This window comes from Mercenaria mercenaria, chromosome 9 (assembly GCF_021730395.1).
Source record: "Mercenaria mercenaria strain notata chromosome 9, MADL_Memer_1, whole genome shotgun sequence".
Lineage (NCBI taxonomy): Eukaryota > Metazoa > Mollusca > Bivalvia > Venerida > Veneridae > Mercenaria > Mercenaria mercenaria.
In genome coordinates, this window is record NC_069369.1 from 45,640,503 (window position 1) to 45,657,326 (window position 16,824).

General features: G+C 35.7%; 1 protein-coding gene across 1 annotated transcript in view; it reads left to right on the forward strand.

Moving 5' to 3' along the window:
- Positions 1-16,824, forward strand: part of LOC123547014 (attractin-like protein 1) — a 117,823-nt gene that overhangs the window by 90,598 nt on the left and 10,401 nt on the right. The window contains exons 21-23 of the mRNA XM_045333749.2: positions 463-532; positions 2,372-2,523; positions 16,743-16,801. Of these exons, the coding sequence (XP_045189684.2) occupies positions 463-532; positions 2,372-2,523; positions 16,743-16,801 (281 nt within the window). The remainder of the gene's footprint in view (positions 1-462; positions 533-2,371; positions 2,524-16,742; positions 16,802-16,824) is intronic.

Sequence of the window (16,824 nt, forward strand, 5' to 3'; positions counted from 1 at the left end):
TTTTGCGTAATTTTTCATCCGCCAAGTCCGTCAAATTTTGTCTGTAAATACGTCGAATTGTATGGCGGCCATGTTTGAGTGGTTACTTTGTGGTAACCAAGCTCAGGTGGGTTAAAATTAACCGTGGTTATATTTTGGTTACTATGACTGACGCTATTTATACAATCGCTTACCACGATGTTACCGTGTTGGTTACTGGCATTTAGTGGTTACCGTGCGGTTAAAGTTTTTATACAATTGGCTGCTGGTGTTCTCTTTGGGATTTCTCTCATCTAGGCCTGAATTATGGGCCTTCACTTAGTGAAAAATACACATAAAGTTCTTTAAAGTTTCTGTTGTATATGTCTTAAAATTATTTCGCCTAGAGTCATGAGACCATGTACAGTGACAGGAATGGGGGACACCTGTGTCCTATGGACACACATCTAGTTTCAAACTAATTTTCTTTTACCTTCACTGTAGAATGATAGGGATGTGGACTTCACACTGAATTGTTCAGGGGAAGCTTATATCAACATCACCTGGAAATCAAGTAAGTAGTTTGTCACTATTCTAGAAAGCATGAGTTTTTCTGGCAAAGGTTCTCAGGCTGACTGACGAGACTGACCCAGCAAACATCTGGCAACAAACCAAGGATAGATTTAGGTTGCGGCTTAATTAAATCCAATGTCTCAATGAAACTAGACCTAGACATTTGATAGATTTTTGTTAATCACCTTAAATGATAGCTCTAGTTGTGTTTTGTCAAAAAACATGGCCACCAAGAGGTAGGGCAAGATTTCCCTATATGGAAAACTATGAAAATCTTCTCTGAAACCACTCCCAATTTCAAAATAATTTCATAGCAATGTTCGTTTGGTGATCTCTACAACATTCCTTCAAGTATTTCTGATTGGTCTCAAAACATGGTCTCAACTAGTTTTCTCTGTATGGCTATTTGGAAAATTTCGAGAATATGAGAAACAGCTGATATGATTTCAAAATTATTTCACAGCAGTGTTTCTTGGGTAAGTCTCTACCAGAATTATTCAGTCCAGAAATGGATTCTCAATTGAGCAATCTAGAGCCACCATATCCTTCTTGTTTCTGTTTTTGTAAATCTCCGCACCCCCCCCCCCCCCCCCCCCCCCCCCCCAAAAAAAAAAAAAAATGGATATAAAAAAGTATTTGACCTAGTCATGAAACCTATGGGATTCATGTAAAGTTGTTCTAGTGATGTTCTGTTTGGGAGTTGACTCAGATGGTCCAGAGTTATGGCCCTGGAATTATTAAAAAATATCATAAAGAGCTTAAAAATTTCAAATAGACCAAAATTCAATTGCATTTAAGTGCTTTTTTATAGACAGGGAATGCTCCTTCAAGGGTGAAACCTTTATCCTGTTTGGCATTGGATACCAATTTACAGGATTTGCTTGTTTAAATGGTTCTGTTTTAGGGCAGTCAGAGCTAAAACAAAAAAAAGTGAAATGATTTCTACTCAAACCACTTTATGGATCTTCTCCAGACTTTGTCTGTAGCATCCTTGTTTTGGACTTGTCTCGTATTTGTTCATATTGCACTGCACCTGCCTCCACCCACCAAACATTATATCTCTATTTTAACCCCACTTTCAGATTGCACTCCTGTTCAACTTCACATCTTTTATGACAAGCGTTGACTACTGACAACTCTTGTTTTAAAACATATTTGGATGGGAGGGTATAAAAAGGTACCATGTATATGTTAGATATGTGTAAAATTTAAATACTATTATTGTTATGGAACAAAACTGGTTATTGTTGCAAATATTTATTTAACAGGTTTTTAAAAGATATTGATTTCTAGATTTAGAGGCAGCAGCAGAACATGGTGAAGCTGTTATATCAGTTTTCACAAGTATAAGATTTTAAAAGTTCTTTACCTACAGCTCCGTAAATCTGAAAAAGAAGGTACGTAGGTATGATTTATTTTGGTCTCACTTGATTTTGTTTGGTTTAACATCACACCAGCACAGAAGTCATTTGGCAGCTTGCCAGCTTTTGATGGTGGAAGAAGACCACAAGTGTCCTTCCGTGCATTATTTCATCACTTGCAGGCACTTGGGTAGAATCACTGACCTTCCGTAAGCCACCTGGAAGGCTTCCTTACATAGGGAATTTTACGCTTCGAGCGGGGCTTGAATCCACATCAGTTTGGGGCAAGTTGGAGGCCATCTATTTTAGTCAACTAAAAGTTGGTCATGCGGTCATGGAGTCCAGTGCCAAAATTTTGGGAACAGCACAGTTCTGTTTATCTCCCAACATGACTGTGTCTCTGTTCGATGGTGAGTCATATATAGGAATGGTGTGCATTTACCAAAAGGATGCTCTAGTTTGAATTACTTTCATTACAGAATCACATCCACAAGAACAGTACAAGACGAGAGAGTACATGTGCACTTATTTTAGGTCCAAGTTTGAACACAAAGATTACAATTTTGGACCTGATGATAATGTTACATTCTATGTGTATGTTTATGGCTTTGCAACTCCATTTTGGCTGCAGGTAAGAAAATTTTATTTGTTAATTTTATCAGAGATATGCAGTGTATTCAGTAAATATAAACTTTGAAATTATTAGTCCCCTACTGGTTGAAAACCAGTTTCGGGGACTATAGGAATGCACTTTTCCGTCATTCCGTCCGTCCGTCCGTCCGCAATTTCGTGTCCGGTCCATAACTCTGTCATCCATGAAGGGATTTTAATATTACTTGGCACAAATGTTCCCCATGATGAGACGACGTGTCATGCGCAAAACCCGGACCCCTAGCTCAAAGGTCAAGGTCACAATTGGAGGTCAAAGGTCAACAGGGCTTTTTTCCTGTCCGGTCCACAACTCTCCCATCCTTGAAGGGATTTTAGTTTTACTTGGCACAAATGTTCCCCATGATGAGATGATGTGTCATGCACAAATCCCGGACCCCTAGCTCAAAGGTCAAGATCACAATTGGAGGTCAAAGGTCAACAGGGCTTTTTTCCTGTCCGGTCCATAACTCTCCCATCCATGAAGAGATTTTAATATTACTTGGCACAAATGTTCCCCATGAGGAGACGACATGTCATGCGCAAAACCTGGACCCCTAGCTTAAAGGTCAAGGTCACAATTGGAGGTCAAAGGTCAACAAGGCTTTTTTCCTGTCCGGTCCATAACTCTCCCATCTATGAAGGGATTTTAATATTACTTGGCACAAATGTACCTCATAATAAGACGATGTGTCATGCACAACTTTCGGACCCCTAGCTCAAAGGTCAAGGTCACACTTAGCAGTCAAATGTTAACATAGCATGAACAGGGTCTGTTTCGTGTCCGGTCCATAACTCTGACATTCGTTAAGGGATTTTAATATCACTTAGCACAAGTGTTCCCCATGATGAGACGATGTGTCATGCGCAAATCCCGGACCCCTAGCTCAAAGGTCAAGGTCACAATTTGGGGTCAAAGGTCAACAGAGTTTTTTTCCTTTCCATAACTCTGCCATCCATGAAGGGATTTTAATATTACTTGGCACAAATGTTCCCCATGATGAGACAACATGTCCTGCGCAAAGCCCAGACCCTTAGCTCAAAGGTCAAGGTCACAATTGGAGGTCAAATGTCAATAAGGTTTTTTCCCTGTCCGATCCAGAACTCTGTCATCCATCAAGGGATTACAATATTACTTGACATAAATGTTTCCCATGATGAGACGACGTGTCATGCGCAAAACCCAGTACCCTAGCTTAAAGGTCAAGGTCACACTTTGAGATCAAAGGTCAAGAGGATTTTTTTCCTGTCCGGTCTGTAACTTTGTCATGCAAAGCAGGATTTAGATATCAGTTGGCACAAATATTCCCCTGGATGAGACAACATGTCATGCGCAAGAACCAGGTCCCTAGGTCTAAGGTCAAGGTCATATTTAGAGGTCAAAGGTCAAATTCAAGAATGACTTTGTACAGGACATTTCTTATTCAGGCCCGCCCGCTTAGCTCAGTAGGTAAGAGCGTTGGTCTACGGATCATGGGGTCGCGAGTTCGATCCTCGGGCGGGGCGTATGTTCTCCGTGACTATTTGATAAACGACATTGTGTCTGAAATCATTAGTCCTCCACCTCTGATTCATGTGGGGAAGTTGGCAGTTACTTGCGGAGAACAGGTTTGTACAGGTACAGAATCCAGGAATACTGGTTAGGTTAACTGCCCGCCGTTACATGACTGAAATACTGTTGAAAAACGGCGTTAAACCCAAAACAAACAAACAAACAAAATTTCTTATTCATGCATGGAGGGATTTGATGTAACTTGGACCAAATGTTCACCACCATGAGGCACCCTTGTTTTTAGAATTACGTCCCTTTGTTGTTACTATAAATAGATTTTATTGTAACTTTTTTATTACTGGCGGTAGAGAAAAATCGAGACCACTTTTCTGTGGTACAGCATGCATGTTACATCCAATTTTTAGGTGTATTTTGACCTATCTCTACCTGGTAAAGAGTTTCTTGTGGACTTATATTATATAGATTTTTTTTTTTTTTTTTTTTTTTTTTTAAAAGATTAATTTCCCTTTGTTGTTACTATAAATAACTTATATGATAACATTTTTATAATCAGCCAAAAAAATTCAATATTAAAACAACTGTGGGTTTTTATATATGCACATTTTAATCCAAGTGTGTTGTTATAACATATTGTATATGTAGTACAATATTGTTTATACATCATTGACAGATATCAGTTCATTATGTTATACTGCAGTAGAGAAAATTAGGTGCCTTCCAGTAGGGGACTTTGTATTGCATGGCAATACTTCATTCACTTGTTATATCTGCACCAGATGCGTTTTGGAAGTTGGGGCTATACAGTAATACTCGAATATAGCAAACTTTGTTATAAGGAATTATTGAATATAGCGAACACTTCAAAAGTCCCTGATTTTTGTCCTTCTTTGTTCCAAAGGGATGGATACAGCAAACTGGGTTATAGCCAAACCTAGGTTATATGGAACTCTTTTTAGGGTCCCAAAATGGCAAAAATAGATGTAAACTGTTTGAATGTAGCGAACACTGTTTTTCACAAAGTCCATCATTTAACTTTGCATATTAAATTGATTTTAAGTTAATACTATTTATATATCATAGGCCATTATAAATTAATTGCTAGATTTTCATCCAAATTTTTTCTTAAATGGGGGCGGGGGGTGACATTTTATTTTTTATTTTTAGCTCACCTGTCACAAAGTGACAAGGTGAGCTTTTGTGATCGCGCGGTGTCCGTCGTCCGTCCGTCCGTCCGTGCGTCAGTCCGTAAACTTGCTTGTGACCACTCTAGAGGTCACATTTTTCATGGGATCTTTATGAAAGTTGGTCAGAATGTTCACCTTGATGATATCTAGGTCAAGTTCGAAACTCGGTCACGTGCCGATAAAAACTAGGTCAGTAGGTCTAAAAATAGAAAAACCTTCTGACCTCTCTAGAGGCCATATATTTCACAAGATCTTCATGAAAATTGGTCAGAATTTTCACCTTGATGATATCTAGGTCAAGTTCGAAACTGGGTCACGTGCCTTCAAAAACTAGGTCAGTAGGTCTAAAAATAGAAAAACCTTGTGACCTCTCTAGAGGCCATATATTTCACAAGATCTTCATGAAAATTGGTCAGAACATTCACCTTGATGATATCTAGGTCAAGTTCGAAACTGGGTCACGTGCCGTCAAAAACTAGGTCAGTAGGTCAAATAATAGAAAAACCTTGTGACCTCTCTAAAGGCCATATTTTTCATGGGATCTGTATGAAAGTTGGTCTGAATGTTCATCTTGATGATATCTAGGTCAGGTTCGAAACTGGGTCACGTGCGGTCAAAAACTAGGTCAGTAGGTCTAAAAATAGAAAAAACTTGTGACCTCTCTAGAGGCCATATATTTCGCAAGATCGTCATGAAAATTGGTCAGAACGTTCACCTTGATGATATCTAGATCAGATTCGAAACTGGGTCACATGCCATCAAAATTTAGGTCAGTAGGTCAAATAATAGAAAAACCTTGTGACCTCTCTAAAGGCCATATTTTTCATGGGATCTGTATGAAAGTTGGTCTGACTGTTCATCTTGATGATATCTAGGTCAATTTCGAAACTGGGTCACATGTGGTCAAAAACTGGGTCAGTAGGTCTAAAAATAGAAAAACCTTGTGACCTCTCTAGAGGCCATATTTTTCATGGGATCTGTATGAAAGTTGGTCTGAATGTTCATCTTGATGATATCTAGGTCAAGTTTGGAAGTGGGTCACGTGTCGTCAAAAACTAGGTCAGTAGGTCAAATAATAGAAAAACCTTCTGACCTCTCTAAAGGCCATATTTTTCATGGGATCTGTATGAAAGTTGGTCAGAATGTTCACCTTGATGATATCTAGGTCAAGTTCGGAACAGGGTCATGTGCGGTCAAAAACTAGGTCAGTAGGTCTAAAAATAGAAAAACTTTGTGACCTCTCTAGAGGCCATACTTGTGAATGGATCTCCATAAAAATTGGTCAGAATGTTCACCTTGATGATATCTAGGTCAAGTTTGAAACTGGGTCATGTGCCTTAAAAAACTAGGTCAGTAGGGCAAATAATAAAAAAACCTTGTGACCTCTCTAGAGGCCATACTTTTCATGGGATCTGTATGAAAGTTGGTCTGAATGTTCATCTTGATGATATCTAGGTCATGTTTGAAACTGGGTCAACTGCGGTCAAAAACTATGTCAGTAGGTCTAAAATTATTAAAATCTTTTGACCTTTCTTCATGAAAATTGATCTGAATGTTCATCTTGATGATATCTAGGTCAGTTTCGAAACTGGGTCAGGTGCGGTCAAAAACTAGGCCAGTAGGTATAAAAATAGAAAAACCTTGTGACCTCTCTAGAGGCCATATTTTCATGAGATCTTCATGAAAATTAGTGAGAATGTTCACCTTGATGATATCTAGATAAAGTTCAAAACAGGATGACGTACCTTCGAAAACTAGGTCAATAGGTCAAATAATAGAAAAACCTTGTGACCTCTCTAGAGACCATATGTTTCAATGGATTTTCATGAAAATTGGTCAGAATTTTTATCTTGATAATATCTAGATCAAGTTCAAAACTGGGTCACATGAGCTCAAAAACTAGGTCACTGTGTCAAATAATAGAAAAAACAACGTCATACTCAAAACTGGGTCATGTTGGAAGAGGTGAGCGATTCAGGACCATCATGGTCCTCTTGTTATTTTTAGGCTTTGTCACAGTTTCAAAGCCATATGTAAAACAGTTTACACTAAATATGAACTGGTACGGAAAACTTAACCAAGATTTTACGTTAAAAGGGGCCATAATTCGGTCAAAATCCTTGACAGAGTTGAATTCTAGCCTAAAACGTGACATGGTGAAGGTTCACAAGTGTTGAAAGTTTCAAAGCTATATGACAAAAGGATTTTTCAAAATGTAAACTGATACGAAAAAACTTAACCAAGGTGTGACATTGACACCGTTGTGAGTAGGATAGCTCTCCTTATTCTCCGAATAGTCGGGCTAAAATGAAGATTTAGGGAGACATTTTGCACACATTTGATGAAAATATAATCTATTAAACTGTATTAGAGGTATTGAGTAAATCCTGCCTTCGCGATCAACTGTATTAAGTAGCTATTTAACAAACTAATTTCAGCATGACTTAAGCAGCCATCTTTCTTAAGCAGTCACGCTGAGTCGCTCCCTTTGATGGCTGCTTAAGATAGGTTTGCTATAGTCTCATTCAACTTTGTTTGCTAAAAGAGTAAGAATGCAGAAACTCTATTGTTTTGAATGGATGTACTTCAAAATTGTTTTGATATATGGGCAACACCATGAGCCCTCATCCTTGGCCTGATACTACAATTTGGGAGCTTATTTGAAAATGAAAGGGGAAGATCAATGTTTGAATTTGGTATCCTCAATGAATTACTTAATTTGTTTGACACAAATATTATGGATATATTTAAAAACTAAAAGTGCAATACGCGTATATACTTATCAAGTATGATAAATTCGTATAAATTAATCGTACAATCTTGAACAATACATTGCATGTAATGTAGCAATGATAAGTGTATCAGTGTCCTATTAGACTCCACACCACTGAGAGAGGTTTAAATTCGCTACTCTTCATGGTATAAAAGTAGCTAAATGCGTTTCCCATTTCTACAAGACGCTGTCTTCAGGCAATCTTTTGAATTTCACATCTTCCATTAAATCATTTCATTTACAGTATGAGGCTGATGTCTGTTTCTATTATTCGAACGGAGTTATCAGGTGCTTTTTATTCCTATTTAATTTCACAAATTCAATGACACTGCAACTTATGCCCATATTACCAAGTAATGAGATCCAAACAACTAAAAAGGCATAAAAACTTACTTTGCGGCATTCATTACGCTTCATACATTTTAAGATCATTTTTTCCACAGTATTGTATATATTGTTTCATTTAGCGTGTTTAGATTACGATGCAAGTGTAACTTAATGTGTAACATCTTTGACTACAAAACTTGATTTAGTATTATATTTGGTAAATCGTTTGAAGATTATTTAAATTTCTTTTCTTTACTTGCGTGTCTGAATCATGAAATGATATCTTAAAATGTCAACCTGACATCAGTTTATTGTTATTGTTTTAAAATCATTTGTTGAAAATCTTTCACTGTACAAATTAAACTTCAGTAAAGAATGTAAATGGGATGTAGGGTGGAAGGTAGCCTTCAGTGCTATACTTAGATTTTTAAATTTAAGTACAGTCAGACTTGCTTGAGAGACCACAACACTCAATGACTCGGATAATAATCCTACCTTGCATTCATCCAAACATCTGTATGTCACAGCTTAGTGAAAAGTCATTTCAATGTAATGTTAATTTTCATGGTAAATACTGAATAGTTTTTTCTTGTTTTTATATATGATATATGATATGGTTCGAAAAACATTATATCTAAATTTCAGATTATATAGTGGATCTGAATTTATTTTATTAGACTAACAACATTTTCTGATATCATACAATATGCATGTATCTTACCATTTTCCATCATTGAGAGAAGTTATTCCCACAATATCCGGGATTAAATATTTATCAGTAGCTTGATAGGTAGGACTATCTGCAGGAGCGGCTACATGGAAATTAAAAAACATTAAAACAGCGTGCTCAAAATGATCAATTCAAGACTTTTTGGTCTTATATATTATATATAAGCAACAAACATGATTTTTTCAATTGTTTTTCATAATTTAAAATTTGGGTACTATCTCTATAATATGAGACCACTTGCATTAAAATATCTGAAATGCTCTTACCAACTGAAGTATGATACTGAAATATCTCACAAACATCACATAGTTGTAACGTCGTATCGTGTTTTTACGCTGTTGTCATACACATTGTAACATACCTATTCGAAAATGAAAATTAAAGACATAATAATTATTTGTCACATCCCATATAACTCCCTTCAGATATAGCTTCTCGGGGAGCTGTTTTCGGCACACGTTTCGTATATAGCTCCTTGGGACAGAGTAGCTGTATACGACAAACCCGGATGTGACTCCTTATACATGGAAAAATTAAAATACTATAACAATACTGTTCGAGTCTCTCATGATTTGGCAGAGTGTCATTTTGATATACGATTTTCCACACCACTTGGGAGACAGGTGGGGATTTATAAATTTATTTCTCGTGGCATTTATACGTATGAGATAGAGAGCGAGTGTGCGTAGGTACACAGTCCCAAAAATGGATATAATTAGACCAGTACAAGAAAATAATAACTGGCAATTGAAGTTAGAAACATGGGTTTAAAATTTTGTATCTTGTCTAGCAAATATGACCTTGAGTCCAAATACATACTTGATCATACTGCGACAGGCACTTATCTTCTGTACTATGTGACAGAATTATCAAATTTGGAACAAATGTTAATTAGGTGTACCTGAAGATTTTAGTTTTTTTTGTCGGACTTGACAAAGGGTAGTTGTCCCAAAGTTCCAATACTGTCCAGAAATGTTGACTGGCAAATAGTGGTTTAGTACTAGTTATGACCCTTGCATCAAAATTAAAGCATCAAGTTTGAAATATTTTGACACTATCTGGTGTTTAAAAACATGACATAATGAAATGTCCTAAATAAGCCACGTTGTCCATGTTGCATAAAAATCCCAGAGGAGCTATTTACGGAACAAAGCTACAGGTGTTCCGTTTATAGCTCCAGTTTTAGCAATGGAACTATATACGGAGAATAGAGCTCCACAGGAGCTTTTTACGAAAGGTTGCCGCTATATAGGGTGTGACACATATTACTAAACCTAAATTAGACACTACCGGAAAGCCTGGTAATTCATACAGCTGAGGCAAACTGAAAGATGGAGACTTAAGATAATAAAAAACTACCGAGGCAAATGAGGCAGAAAAATGACCGTTGTCTAAATAGTCGCTATGCTGTCTAGCATAATTTTCGCACAAGCTATGCGCACGTTAGTTTATATTCCAGCTTACACTGTCGCTGTAAGTTGGTTCATGTTCTTGCGAAAGAAGTTTTATGGTATGCATACCTAAATAAAACGTGGTGCTTATCTGACTGAATGCTGATATTTTTTCTAAATGATTCATTTTGACATTACAACAGAATGAAGTCTTGCAATCATGCGGTTTTGTTCTTTACACGCCGTTGAACATACCATTTTTAAAACGTCACAGTTATTCGTACAGCATTTCAAAAATTCGTTATAAGGTTTCTCTCAAAATATATGGTCACTTAAAAGTTAAGAACTGATATCAGATACACTTATTAATTGTTCGCAAGTATGGAATCTTCCCGTTTATACTTTTATATATAAATATGTGGCATTGTAGATTTTGATTAACTTATAAGTATAACTTTATGACAACATTTGATCTTTTAGATCTGACATGTCATACGCACTATTTATCCAAGTGCTGAATTTCAAAAATGTAATATTATTTTAAGAAGATTGACAATTATATTATGTATTAAGTACATTAATTTTGTATTACATTTCTATATTGTGTTTGTATATGCATAAACTGTGTTTTCGTTTCACGTCAGCCATGCTAAAAAGTTTATTCATGAACATATATACATTTACTCAACTGAAGATGTAAGAACCAAGCAAACATGACCATATGCCTTTAAATTGGCGTTTTAGAGTGACAATAATCGCAAATAGGTTGGCTATTTCAAAAAGTAACAAAAACATGTTTGAAATGCAGAAAAACGCACGAAATGGCATCCTAAAAAAATCCCAAGGGAGCATGCCCCTGGACCCCCTACCAAATGCCTCCCATTTTTTTAGCTCTGGCTACGGGCCTGTAGTGTAAAGAAATTTGCTATGATGGGCATATATTGTGACATTCTGACACTCTTGTTTATATTCATAGATGTTATGAAATAATTAACAACGGTAGTTTTTTGTATATGCAAATTTTAATCCAAGTGTTTTGTTATGACATATTATATATATAGTACAATATTGTTTATACATCATTGACAGAGATCAGATCATTATGTAGAGAAAATTAGTTGCCTTCCAGTAGGGGACTTCGTATTGCATGGCAATACTTCATTCACTTCTTTACTTTGTCAGATTACATAATCTACTTTGCTTATACATGGGAGAAATTTAGATACCGGTATAAATGAATTTCACGTACTGACTGTTGACTGTTTTTGTATAAATTTATGTTGAAAGTGTCAAGCAGTAAATGTGGAATATTTTCATGTTAATGTATAACTATGCCCCAGTTTGAAGTACAGGTGATGTATTATTTAACTTAAATTAATAGTTAGTATGCATTTTGGTTTCTGATTGACATGAAACTGGGTCAAAGTGTTTGCTTTTAAGAAATCTATATCAGTTTTAAAACATGTACATCTGGGATTAAAAAGTAGATAATCATGCACGAAGCGAGGCATACTCAGTTACTCGGCTGAGTAACATTTAAAATCCAAAAATAAAAAAGGCTAAAAACTCCATAGAAGCAATAAAAAAACTGGTCAGGAGTGGGTATGGGGGTAGGGACATTTTCGTAGCATTTGACTTTGTTATTATTTTTGTGTTTGCTCTTTTATCAAAATTTCTAAATTTTGTTTTTTCTTGCTCCACTTGCACTTGTTATTGTAAATACTTATTTAAATCTAAATACATTTAAAATATGATTTCATATGCATATATAATATAGCTGCTATTGACCATAAGAACAATCTTCTTAATGGCAATTGTCGATCACTACCGGTAGTAAACTTTAGAAGGATAAAAAACTGTGTTTGCAACAACTATGAATTCTTAAGCATTATTTCCTAGTTCGCTACGCTCAAACAAAAATAAATTATCTGTCCCATAATCAAAGAGAATCATCGGGAGCAAAAAGAACAGATTCATAAATTAACATTTAGGCTTTGTTATTCGCATTGCCATAGTATAACTCTCAATTTCAGTCATATAAACTATCAATTCATTAATTTCTACATGGAAAACATACAGTTATGACTATACTTTATGCTGCGAGGCACCTACTCAACCCTACTTCACTCTGTCGTGGGAGGGGGTAGTATAAAGAAATCAAGTTTCAACACCAGTCACCTTCTTCTTACCGGGTATGCCCTGACACCCATTTCCCAAAATTTATTACTGAAAAAATACATCAATCAAAATTATTTAACGCACAAAATAATTATACATCCTATACCTCAATACCTTTGAAATACGGTAATACCTCGATTTCTTTAAACCTAGGATACACATATGTAATAAATGCTCATAACCAGCAAATATTTAATTACTAATGTCGTCTACACATTTCCTTTATTATCGTTTCGTGAATTTAGATTTTATATTTCAGCCTAAACATCTGTCACAAGACTTTTGTCTCTTTATCATTATTTACTTGATTTCCAAGAATGTAGAGATACATTTCACGGAAATTGTAAGTTTTGAAAATCAGTGTTCATGGCAAGGACGATTGTGATATAAAAATGCAACATGCAAACATGCAACAGATGGCAAACAATAACTTTTAGTAATAACCTTGGGCTAGAAATCAATATAATGCTTACAACATTTTCGTATAACTGCAATATTTAAAAGAAAATTTACCGTAAACGTACTTGAAGAATGAAATAAGAATCTGTTGAAATAGCTTCATCATTTTGCCTGTTTTGAAAATGTTCACAAATCAAAGTTTGTCTCAGCAGTCTGATCAGTTCCTAGGCAGTTTAGAGTATTTACTGCAAGGTGATTTACATATATTCCGTTGTAACACGTATGCACACATAATAATGTACTTTATTTAAGAAGTTTATTCGGGTATAAACCACTGGGACTTTTTGCAAATTCATGAATCGCGCTAGCGATTCTTGGATGATTAGCAAGAAGCCTTCCAGTGTGGTTCATACCCATATAAATGCACAAAAATAGCATTCAATGCTTAAATTTACATTTTACGGCAGCTTGCTACAAAAATAACTGATTTGCTTTCCAGGAGTATCAGAAAATCAAAATAAATGTCAAGATCTCGATCTTTTAGTCATCTTATAACAGAACAGTAAAAAAGACCTGCCCACGTTAACTATAATTCGCCTTCTGATAAAAATGCAGTTGCTGGTTTTTATTAGCTCACCTGAGCACAAAGTGCTCGGGGTGAGCTATTGTGATCGCTCACTGTCCGGCCATCTGACATTTTCCTTTAAACAACATCTCCTCCTAAACCACCAGGTCAATTTTGATGAAACTTCACAGGGATGTTCCTTGGATGGTCTTCTGTAAAAAAAATTCAAAGACTTTAATTCCATACAGAACTCTGGTTGCCATGGCAACCGAAAGGAAAAACATTGAAAATCTTCTTGTCCAAAACCACAGGTCCTAGGGCTTTTGATATTTGGTATGTAGCATCATCTAGTGCGCCTCTACCAAGATTGTTCAAATTATCCCCCTAGGGTCAAATATGGCCCCGCCTTGGGGAGCACATGGTTTATATAGACTTATGTAGGGAAAAACTTTGAAAATCTTCTTGTACAAAACCAAATGGCCTAGAGCTTTGATATTTGGTATGTAGCATTGTGTACTAATCCTTTACAAAGATTGCTCAAATTATTCCCTGGCGTTAAAACTGGCCCCGCCCCGGGGGAAAAAAACAAAAAAACATATATACTTATTGCCTGCCTGTATTTATTTAGTAGAAACTTTTAACTTTTTGAAAGTTTTGGCGTCCAATTTTGAAAGAATTTTTGGAACAAGGCCATTTTGTTAATGTTTTTGGTGAAGGACGTCAGATTACTCGTGCAATCTCGCGGAAAGGGCCATCATTGATATTATTACTGCAATGTTGTTTAAACGAAAATTAACGCTCTTGTCTTTCTGTATAAAATGTATAGTGAATGCAAATTTTGTCTACAACAAATAAGTTTGGAAAAAGAGCTCATGTTGCTGAATTTGTGAATAACAAATTTTGTCCTGAATAAATAGACAGCCTAACCCAAGTACTTCCAAAATGTCAGCCCCCACCCCTCTCCCCAACCCCGATTTGTAACATTCATCAACTTATATAGACCTTTCTTTACATTCCGAGCTGTTTGTGAATATTTTGTTCAAAACTGAAGAAGCATAGTTTTGGTTAGAAAAGTCTCCAGAAGCCACCCTTTCTATTTGTTTGCTCTAAAATTTCCACGGGGGAGGCTCCCAGGACCCCTCCCATTGAGTAACATCTAAACTGATTACGCTAGGCCCCTGATAATTATTTCAAGTTATAGATAGAAAAACATTGTTAACACGCTGGGAACTGCATTTTGTACATAATTTGATATTTCTACCTTATCTGATCAAAATATTTGTAATTACAAAATATGGATCAATTTTAAGGCTCAGGTTTATCTTTGGTCCAAAAATAGGTCTCTAAGTCAAATAATAGAAAAAACTCTGTAATTCATGTTTTTACCTGTGTCATATGAAGGGGTCTCCATGGCTGAGTGGTGAAGGTCACTGACTTTGAATCATTTGCCCCTCACTGCAGTAGGTTGAAACATTGCTTTTTATGTAGATTTCTTTCATTTGGGGAAGTCATGCAGCAGGCTTATAGAAGGTTAGTGGTTCTCCGAGATGCTGGCCTGTGATGAAATAATGCTTGGTGGCGGGGGGCACCCAAGACCTTCCTCTATCATCAGAAATGGAAAAGTCACCATATGACTTAAAATTGTCTTGGTGTGATGTTGAACCAGACAAAACAAAAATAACATGATTATGGTCAAAATGTTAAGTCTTTTTGACATGGACAGGAATTTCAGAAATTGGTCTCCAGGGTATTGGAACTAGTCCACTAGGTCAAATCATAGAAAAATATTAGTAGTACTATAGAAATCAAAGTTTTTTTTGATGTTCTTCATGAAACTTTTCTTGTCTATCTAAAAGTTTTTTGTTTACAGAATGATGAATACTGGAATAATAATGTGGCATGCATATCATACCTTAAAGTCTGCAATAGAACAGTTCTTAGTTTTCATACAAATTGTGATATGGTTTTGTTTGGGGTAGAAAACAATATTTGATAAAGTTGCAGTTGATGAATTTTGATTGAGGTCAACTTAAGATTTTTTTTGGCAAATTTAACTTTGAACATGGTATACCTAAGTTAACAGGCCATCATTCCAGCCATATAGCTCTTGTTTATACCATTATTATACCCCCACCAAACATGTTTGGGGGGGCTATATAGGAGTCAGTTTTGTCGTGTCCCGTCCCGTCGCGAAATCTATTATCTCAGTTATTACTAAATGGATTTGATTCAGACTTAAAATAGATGTTCCACCTTATCACCCACATCATGTGACACAAGGTGCATAACTCTGACACCAAGTTTTCATGAATTATGTCCCCTTTTACTTAGAATTTAAGGTTGATTTTGATGTATTTTCACTATATCTCAGTTATTACAAAATGGATTTGATTCAAACTTAAAATAGATGTTCCATTTTATCACCCACAAGGTGCATAACTCTGACACCAATTTTTCATGAATTATGTCCCCTTTTACTTAGAATTTAAGGTTAATTTTGATGTATTTTCACTATATCTCATTCTGATTGGCTTAGAGCCAAAGGGAAGTAACCTTTTTTTAACTTTTGTACTGAGTTTCTTCCCCTTAAATTCCAGGAATTTAGTCTATTTTTAGAAATCCTATTTTTAGATTTTAAATATTTTAGGTATTTTTCTAACTTTGTTATTGGTCCTATGCAAAAAGTAAATACATTTTTCTGTGGTAACATGGGTTGGTAAGACACTTTTTTGTATCTCTAATATTAGAGATTTTTTATATTTACTAGTATTACTATACTAGTATTATACTAGTATTACTTATATGTGGAAGCCCAGGATGAAGTAGTCCAAAGACGAGTAAAATTCTTTTTAAGTATTAAGCTTTTTTTTGACATTTTTATATTATTCTAAGTATTTTTAACATTTCTTATGGTTGCCATTCTTCTGTGACAAGACCGTATGGTGGGGGTATGAGTCACTCCTGTGACAGTTCTAGTATTACTCATGGTTTTATGTTTTCTAAAATGTTAGAACAAGTAATTAATTTTGAAAGATACATTCACAAAATGTTTCATTCACAAGCTAGCAGGTTTATCAAGTTTTTATGCATATAGTATGAAAGTTGCTACTTTAACTAATTTCTTGTACCAATTGCTTTTCAGATCTCATTTTCACAGTTCCCAAAGATTGATCTGGTCCACTTTTTTGTAACATTCTTTAGGTATGTATGAATGGAGGATATTT